General features: G+C 40.8%; 1 protein-coding gene across 1 annotated transcript in view; it reads right to left on the bottom strand.

Annotated features, from left to right (window-relative positions):
- Positions 1–8,681, bottom strand: part of DGLUCY (D-glutamate cyclase) — a gene marked incomplete in the record, with an annotated part of 106,851 nt that extends 98,170 nt beyond the window's left edge. The window contains 8 exon segments of the mRNA XM_072428316.1: positions 240–500; positions 651–848; positions 2,147–2,269; positions 2,934–3,084; positions 3,165–3,363; positions 3,684–3,837; positions 6,463–6,577; positions 8,642–8,681. Coding sequence (XP_072284417.1) covers positions 240–500; positions 651–848; positions 2,147–2,269; positions 2,934–3,084; positions 3,165–3,363; positions 3,684–3,837; positions 6,463–6,565 — 1,189 coding nt within the window.
- Positions 8,682–9,736: the final 1,055 nt, after the last annotated feature.

The following is a 9,736-nucleotide window of genomic DNA, read 5'->3' as shown; positions in this document are numbered from 1 at the left end:
TTTTTTTTTCCTATTTGTCAGATCCCATCAGAACTCTGCCCCAGAGGAGCAGTTGGTAATAGAATTAGAATGGATTTGCATCCCGGGTTATAATTTGAGTCATTACTGCTTTATAATGAAAGAGATAAATTGTGACTGAATATGCAGAGCACATCAGGCCAAATTACCAAACGGATTTACAGTTCAAAATCAAATCATATAGGTAACTGAAGGTAATTTGAAATAAATCAGAAACAAACCTTGCTCTACTGCCTTCTCTATGATGCTCCTGTTCATATCAATGGCACGCTCATCTGTCACAATAGCAACCTCCTTCCCTAGAGCCTGTAGCATAGCCGCCATGGTGACTGCCCCTGGTGGTCCATCGGTTTCCTCAGGAGGTTGGTGCTGGAAGTGTGTGGGGAAGCCCGTGGTTATTAGGACCGATTTGGCATGAGATAATGACAAAGAAGACTTCAGTAGCTCATCCTTGACAAGAAGGTTCGTAATTCCTCGGTCACCTGAAACAATAAAATAATGCCTGGTGTTTTCTCTTTTGGGTGTGATGTCAACATCAGTTATGGGTGACAACACTTACTCCATGTCTCCCAAATGATCTGTGTTCTCAACCCTGTCACACATTCCTTATAGTAGAGACAACAAGCATTTACCTGGATCTACTCCAATGATTTTCTCCAGGGCTCGGATCTTGTCTGCTGCCCGCTGCGAGACCAAGCTGTAGTGTAGAGGATCAGAAGAGATCTGAACAACCAGAGGGGTCTGGCCAGAGTCGGATTCTGGTGCATCCTCATTCTTTACATCAGTAATAAACATGCAGCCAGGAGAATGTGTGAATGCCAGGGGAGATTCTGAGACAGAAATGAAAGTAAAACGTCAAATGTACATATTGGAGAATTACACAAAACATATACCTTTGTAATAACGTTCAAGCAAATCACAAGATGAAAGTTTGGTTTCCCTGCTTGCTAAATTACCATGTTAGACAGACAGATCAAATAGGCGATGGACAGATTACAGGGAAACGAGAAGTCTGATATTTTTATTGATCACACAGTACAAGCCATACTGTGCAACAAATAATCAAGTACCAGATTTGTTAACCAATGAGAGGAAAGCAGGGAAAACAAGTATGGGCACCTGAGAAGGAAGGAATTTAAAGCCAAAGTTTAATCTGCTTATATTTTATCTTTTCATTACCCTCTCACATCAACCAGCTAATAACATTTTTAAAAATAACTTTTCCATTACATGATTTTATTTATTACTCTGTGCTTCCCTATATAAGGCAGGTGGAGTGCTATATATGGCTTCAATAGGGAAGAAAAAAAAAGAAAGACTTATATTTGGCATCCTGAAAACATCACAGCACTCAGCCTCAGTAATCTTAATAAAAGCCCTCAGTCCTAAAAGACGAGCATTGGGCTTGCTCTAGGAAGGAGACATGCAATTATAAAAACGTCTCCATGGCTGGATGTCACTGTGGAGAAAATGTATGCAGACCACTTCAGGTAAAACACACCTTATGAAATGCAATAATAAAAGGCAGGGGTGGCCCAGGTAAAGGGAATGAGGATGCTGGGCATCTTTAGATAGGAAACGAGGCGAGCTTTATTTGACTGCAGATTCTAATGTACAATGTGTGGGAGGGGCTAGAGGACAATTTTTTTTAACCTGCTGCTTTGTCCCACACCTAAGCAGACACAAAGGACCTGATTTATCAATGCTTTGCAAGACTGGAGAAAATAGCCTAGCATAGGAGAACCTGAGTGAACTAGAAATCTTGGAATGCATTTTTTTTTTTATTTGGTGTTGGTTGGCAAATGTTTTCAATCCATTTCCGGTTTGATAGATCACCCAGGTTCTCCCATGAGAATCTATCTTTTCATTTCTTAGAGGGCTTTGATAAATCAGGTCCAAAGTGATGGCAGGAGGAAGTTCACAGACAGCCAATCCAATGATTTGCTTTATCATTTCTCCCATGAATGACTTGCCAGTGTTCATTATTTTATTAGACTTGCTATTGTGGGGAATAAATCAATGACCATGAATTTTTTGGATGACAGGTTAGCTAGGGGGGTCATTTTTTGGCTGCATAAACAGACAAATGTATTCAAAACATTGTAAGCAAGTATAGAGCAATACATACTGCAACTTATGACGGCTTCAACACCAGTGACACCACAAGCCCAGAAGACGGGGACATCCCCTGGCTGAGACTCTACGGGGTCACCATAATCTGTTTTCTGCAAATCCTTTATACCTAGAAAATCTAGAAGTAGACACAAACAACAAAAGGTCAGGATATTTAATAATTAATATCGTTTCAAATAACCCATCAAACAGGTCTGTTATCAAAAAAAACAAAAAACCATCAGCACAAGATACTGTTGGTCATGTTAATACAATACAATACAATACAATACAATACATGCTGATACAATTGGTCATGTTAAATCAACTGAATATATCCCAGATGTGTCAAAATAAAATGTGTTGTAGAGTTTGTTTTTTTATATAGCAGACATGGCATGAGAAGAAAAGCCTGTGCGCTGCCAAAATGTTTATTTTGTTTGTACCTAGCATTGTACTCCAGTAGGGCGCAGTAAAACATGTCAAGATTATTATTATTATTATTATTAATAATAATAAACAGTATTTATATAGCACCAACATTTTATGCAGCGCTGTACATTAAAAAGGAGGTTGCAAATGACTGACAGATACAGACAGTGACACAGGAGGAGGAGGCCCGAAGAGCTTACAATCTAAGAGGTGGGGAAGCAGCATACAATAGGAGAGGGATATGGAATGGTGGGTAAGTAGTGATGGTTTAAGACCCAGCTATGTATTCAAAGAACAAATAGGAAAATATTTATTAAAATATTAATGTGGTAAAAAAACAAAAGAAAAAAATAGAAATAAAAGCCACTGACCTGGGGAACCGATATGGACGGGGGCACCATGATATTGTTTCATAGGATGTGTGGCTATTGCTGCTGCATCTAATTTGTCCTGAGGAATCGGACGCATGGTGACAACCAGATTGCAGGAGAATTTGCCCACACCGTGGCAGGGAATGGCCGTCTGCAGAAGAGAAACAACAAATGACATAGAGGAAGAAAAGGGGTGTCTATAGTCATGTGATCATTGACACCACCCCTTACCTTGTACATGCTCACATTGCGCCCCTGCTCCACGTTCCTCACAGGCACCCCGAGTTTCTGCACAGCATTTTCAAAAGAAAAGCTACAACCCAGATAAAAGGTCACCATATCCTTCATCTGCTCTGAGTAGCTCTCAAGGTTTGCAAGACTTCCAGCGAAGGTGCCATTCTCATATCTCCGATACAGGGGGCAGTCCGTCCTACAACAGAAACCAGGAAGCTTCAAATTGTGGGAGGGCTACAGGTATATTACAAACTGCTTTATGGTAAAGAGAAATACAAAGCAAGAAGCAGCAAAAAAAGAAGGAGGAATAAAGGCTCTACAGAACTGATGGAGCAAAAGCAGAGAGATCCTTGCACTGCAGGTCCCCAGGTACAGCTTCCTCTCCGGCAATGAGAAAAAGGAGAAGGACAGCAGTGAAAACAAATTATAATGTCTTCCCAGCATGGGAAACATTAACATGCAAATTGCAGGAAGAAATGATTTAGGGAGGACAGACAAAATTCCTTTTACACTTACCGTATATCGGACTCCAAGCTCAGTGGCGGACACTTCCATTCACCTGGAGAACTGCGATATAACAGGGGAAGGGGGCCGCTGTTAGCTTGGCAGAACTTCTCAAAATCATCAGCTAGGGATTTGTGCAGAATTACCACATTGGCCTGGTTATAACCTACAAAAACAAAAAAAAGCTTCTGATTCCAGGGTCAGATAGAAGACTTGATCTGTACAAATCAGAAGCGTACAGTGAGCCAATCATCAGACAGAATCTCAACTTTTGCTAAGGGACAGTGGAAATGGGTTATGCTTTCAGGCATTTAAAATGGGATCAGCTTTGCAAAAAGAACTTTACATTTTACATTTACAATAATTTATTTTAATATTGCAAGGAAAGAAAATTAATCTATAATAACAATACTGCGAAGGGGACCCCCATTAATACCCCCTTATATCACATTGCCTATGCTTCCTTACAGCTTTCTCCTTCTGTGGCACTACTGAGTATGGGGGAGCATGTCACCTCCTACACTGTATCATTGCACTAGAATATGAACACTGCAACTAAGCCCAGGCACTGCAACACAACCAAATAAGTGATGTTGAATCACCAGTACAGCTGATTTGTTCATTAGTTGCAACAAAGTAAGGGGAAGAAAGGAAGGTGAGATAAGGTGGGGGGTATTTGCTGAGATAATATCACTTTGCTCTGCGAAATCCTAAACTATCTGGGTAGGGAAAACAGTCACTGGGTTATTGTCAAACTATCCAACATATAGCAGTGCTGCAAAATATAGTTTAGGCATCTATGATCTCTATTCATAAGCAAGTTAAAAGGAGTATTTCTCAACCAGTGGATCCTATCAGAGATTGTTGTGTTTTGTGGGTTCCTTGAGCAATTTGTGACCTTCAGGTCAATTTTAGCGACACCAATTATGTTTTTTTTTCATTTACCCCCATATTCAGAACAATTCCAGGTCCTGTCACTTTCACAACATCCCCAAAATCCGCCCCTACCTGTCCCTAGAGATCACCAAACTCCTTGTACACGGTCTTATCTCCCGTCTGGACTACTGTAACCTCCACTCTCTGGAATGGTCTCCTCGTCCTATTCGGCTTGCTCCTATTTTCTGCTCATTTAAAAGAGCCCTCAAAGCCCAACGCTTCACCATCACCTACCCATCTTCTTCTGTCTCCTAAACCCTCACTACTTCCCACCATTCCATATCTCCCTCCTATTGTGTGCTACTTCCCCCACCTCCGAGATTGTAAGCTCTTCGGGGCAGGGTCCTCTCCTCCACCTGTGTCACTGTCTGTATTCGTCTGTCATTTGCAACCCCTATTTAATGTACATCGCTGCGTATTATGTTGGCGCTATATAAATCCTGTTTATTAATAATAATAATAATAATCTGTGGGGGTGACATTTTACAAAATGGCAGACGACGGCTACGAATGCCATTCTAGATGAATTGCATTGCATCCCATTGCACCAAACATTGCATAATAATGCCCAGTGACTTGCAAATTTACTGCAACCACAAGGGTTCTTAACATATGGATGCTTTATTTTACATCATCCTTATCATAGAAATGCATAAGCTCCCATTATTCCGCAATCTGCAACAGTTCCTACATAAGAAGTCCATGATGGATGCAGGAGATGAGCAGCTCTGTAAATGTTCTGCTGATCACTCGTACCTTGGACTCACTCTAGGTGTCCTGTAATTATTTACCAAATGAAAGTCAAAGTTCTCTTCCTTCTCACCTGTGATCTGTGCAAGCGCAGCCATTACAGCACCACATGAATACAAACTGCAGCAGAGGCGCAATGACCGGCCGCATGTCTCTTAGATTGAAACCTGCATCACCAGCCTTCTGCAGGTTTTGCTTTGTCTGAGCAGGACAATTTAATTTGGGGGATTGGGGTCAGAGGTCACTGATAATTGTCCTATCAACTCTCCTAATTCACATAAATTTACCAAAGGGGTCAGAGGTTTTTTGAAAAGAAATGAATGAGGTGAATACCAAATTACATGCAAGAGAAAAAAATGTGGTTGCTTTCACATGATTGGATGACAGAACTCATCCCCCTGATTATAAAATTCCTTTCCCAAGTGAATTTTATTGACTCCTTTAGAAAATCAGTCCCAGCTTCTGTTTGTATAATTAATAGAACCCAGCAGCTGTCTACAAAACTCTTATTGCTGATCTCGCAGGAAATTATGCTGCTGATATGTTTATCTTATAATGGTAATGCTTTAATGACTCAAACAACTAAACAGACCAGAGGCACGGACTTCACTGGCTGCATACTTGACTTAGTTCAGCAATTCAGAAAGTCCTGAAGCTGTGGGAAGTAATTGGGAACAGCATTGCCATGTAATGCTCTCACTACTCATTTGTAATGTGCAAGACAGGAAACCTAATAAAGTGGACCTGTCACTGAGAGATGAAGAAACTGCCGTTGCTGAACTCTATCTAAGGAATGCTGATTGCCTGGATGTAAAGCTGATCTTTTGGTTTTATTGGTTCTCCTGAAACAAGCATGCAGATAACGGTGTTGCAATAAGGTGAGCTGTATCTCAATCTGGCTCAGTGATATCGATGGTATAAAAGATAAGAACACCAACCAGGTCAGCAATGGCAGCTTACATCATGTCTCAGTGACAGGTCCACTTTAAGGGAAATAAACACTCACTTTGTTCCTTTGACATCATTCCTCTACCAGAATATAAATTCCATGTTGATATTTATTGTCATTGGTCTGAAGATCAGGATGCAAAGTGTTCAATCTTACCAGCAGACATGCCGGAGGTGTTGCGGATGCAGATTTTGTTGCGTCGGATGAAACCTCTGGCCGCAGCAGGAAGAAGAGTCCTTAAGGCATGAAGGCAAACCATATCAGAGGCCTCCTGTGAAACAAAAACATAGAGATTAGCTGCTGAGTATAGAATAAGAATTACAGAACACCTCACACTTATGGTACAGAGACAGAGACGGACATAGGGAGGTGCAAAGTGTGCTGCTGCACAAGGGCCCTGAACCCTGCTCAGCCAACAGGGGTCCCAAGTCAGTTCAATAGGGGGGGATCAGTTCTGCACAGTTGGCTTCTTCCACCACTGTATAGAGATGGAAAGAGATGGATGTTCATAAGACCTAATAAATTACATTCTATGGTGACAACGCTGCTGCTTCATTAAGGGTTGCTTCAAGTGAGGGTTGTCACTTTCAATTGTGTTACTGGCAGGAACACCAGGTAAAAGATAAAGGGGAAAAAAATCTGAAAGAAGAAAACCAATGCAGCCACCATGGAGAAGGATGGGTAACCTGAAATAGTAAGCGGTCATTAAATAAACATATACTGTCCTTTCCCCTTGTAGAGCATTTCTCCTACAAATGTTGGCTGTTTTGCTGATTGTTATTCATTCTTCTTCTTATGTGTGAAGATCAGAAGTATTAAAAAAAAAAATAAAAGGCTTGTAAACATATACTGGTTCTTTTCATTAATCACAGAAAAAACAGCGGCACAGTTTGCATTTTCTGAAGTTAAGCTAAACAATGCTGGCCCATCCACCTCTTAGGTCCATGCACTGCCCCTAGGATTTCTTGTGGTTTCCACCTACTGGCCAAGCAAGGTATTGAAGTGCTATTGAAACAAATTTATTCCCTATTGCAGTGATTTTCAACTAGTGTGCCTTTGGAGATCTTTAGGTGTACCGTAGGAAATTATCCAGTTACCATTGTTGAGTGTCTGTGCTGTAGTGACTGTAATGTAATACTCTTACATGTCAGTGGGTGGCAGTAGGTAGCTTTATTGCCTTGTTTATTTTTAGAGACAAGAGAATTAGCTACAGAGTGTCCTTTTTTAACATTTTTATTTGGGGTGTGTCGCAGGATTTTTTCAATGTAATAAATATACCGTGGCTCAAACATTTTTCAGTTTGCTGAGCGAATCAGATTGCAAGATTGACTCCCAATGCAGGTTGCTAGAAAGCCATGGAGGACAAAATATCTAAATCAGTTAAGGGAATTTAATTCAAAGCTCCCCAAAAACATTCTAAAGAGCAGATCTACAAAAAAAATGCCCTCATTATTACCCCCACCAGTCATCAGAGGGGAAAGAGCTCCTCTAACTTCAGGAAGCAAAGCTTTTCTTCTACCAAGATGGCTGTGCTCTTTGCTGGAAAGGACGCTGTACCTGAACACCAAGAATCTCCCTGCTTCATCCATTATTTATTCTGTGTTTCCTGCTCTGCCCTCATTATTACCCCCACCAGTCATCAGAGGGGCAGGAGCTCCTCTAACCTCAGGAAGCAAAGAACTTTACCAAGATGGTCGTGCCCTTTGCTGGAGTGAAAGCTTTACATGACAATCTGCAGTTCAAGGACCTCCCTGATTCTACATCATCCATTTCTTTAAAATATGCTTCTTCCACCTCTCCTGCTGTGTCCTAAATATTAACCCCACCAGTCATCAGGGGGCAGTTCCGACATGAGGAAGCAAAACCCTGCCTCTTGCAAGATGGCTGTCCCCATACAAAGTCACAGTGCAAAACAAGGCATAGTAAGTCAGAAAAATATCAGCTCACAGGCAATAACAGTGACTATGTCTTTGTCCTCTGACATTTACCTGTGTACCTGTGACATTTTATCAACCTCTTGCAACCCCGTGTAATGCAGGACTCAGACTAGTAAAGGAAAAAGCAGCACTAGAAGCCAATCAGGAGTTGGATGGAAGGCATAACAGCTATAATAAACGTAATAATATTCTGGGTATTTGCCTTGATTTGCCTGGAGTATACAGAAAACTTTGCACCTGTGGCTCTGCAACCTTTGGGGAGTTGCAAGTCTTACTGCTGCTATCCTTGCATGCTGGGGATTGTAGTTCCCCCACAGCTGGAAACTCATAATTATCATAAATATTCAGCACACACAGGAAATGAGTGCACATAGAAACAGGGGACACCAACTGCTCACCTTCAACTTCTCAGTTTCAAAACAGTCACCGTGGTGTACATCTCTGTACAAAGGTTCCCAGGGAAGAAACGTTCCGCCTACCACAGCGACATCTTGTGGGCAAATACCATATTGTCAGAGGATGAGGACCAAGAGGTAATAAAACCAAAATGCATCTATTTGAAAACTGCAATTTGTTTAGCTGTATTTGTTACATTACTTTTTCTCAAAGCTGGAATACCAGCTCATTTACACCAAGTGTACTGTGGCACCCCAATGTATGTACACACTGCTCCTAAGCTAAAAGGCACCAGTAAGTTGCAAGCTTCAGTACAGTGAAAAATAATTTGCAGGTGTTATTTCGCTGCCTATTCAAAAATTCTTGCTAAATAATGCAGTGCACCTCAATCCATGGCAAGGCATTTTGCAGCACATGAGCAGTAAAGGATAAAAAGACCCCAAGACTTAAAGATCCAATCAGGTTTCCAGCTTTGGGCCCCCTACAAGCCACCTCTCAAAAGCATACAGTATATATATAGTATATATATATATATATATATATATATATATACTGTATATAAAGTTTTTGTTATAAAAACAAACTTTATGGGCTTGAAAATGTACTAAATTTATACCCTTTAAAAAAATGTAAATAACTTGCAAATTTGTAAAATGTAAATAAACTGCAATTGTATCCAACAATCACGTCATTAAAGTGCTCAATAGACTACAGTAGCTTGATCACATGATCAGGAACTGCTCCGATTGATTCCCAATCATTACTGGGAACTAAAACTATCTCTAACAGATGGATTTGGCATTTGCCAGTGTTGGTTGGTTGGTAGCTGCTCAATTGAAGATTAAAGTATTTTTGTCATAACGGTGTCATGCAGGGAAACCTTATTCTACAGACTGTGGGCAGGAAGTGGTTAAACCAAAAGCTGGCCTAAAGAACTAATCTTCCACGTCTCCCATCTCTGAGAATATCTAATATGTGCAAGAGTTATTGTAGTAAGTTTTTGTGTCCTAACTTAGTGAATACATACAGGGGCCCATAAGGCCACACAATACACAGAGCCCCAAGAAAAAGAAAAAAAGAAGAAGAGAAGGGGAGAG

This window comes from Pyxicephalus adspersus, chromosome 12 (assembly GCF_032062135.1).
Source record: "Pyxicephalus adspersus chromosome 12, UCB_Pads_2.0, whole genome shotgun sequence".
Lineage (NCBI taxonomy): Eukaryota > Metazoa > Chordata > Amphibia > Anura > Pyxicephalidae > Pyxicephalus > Pyxicephalus adspersus.
This window is presented reverse-complemented; position numbering and strand designations above follow the sequence as displayed.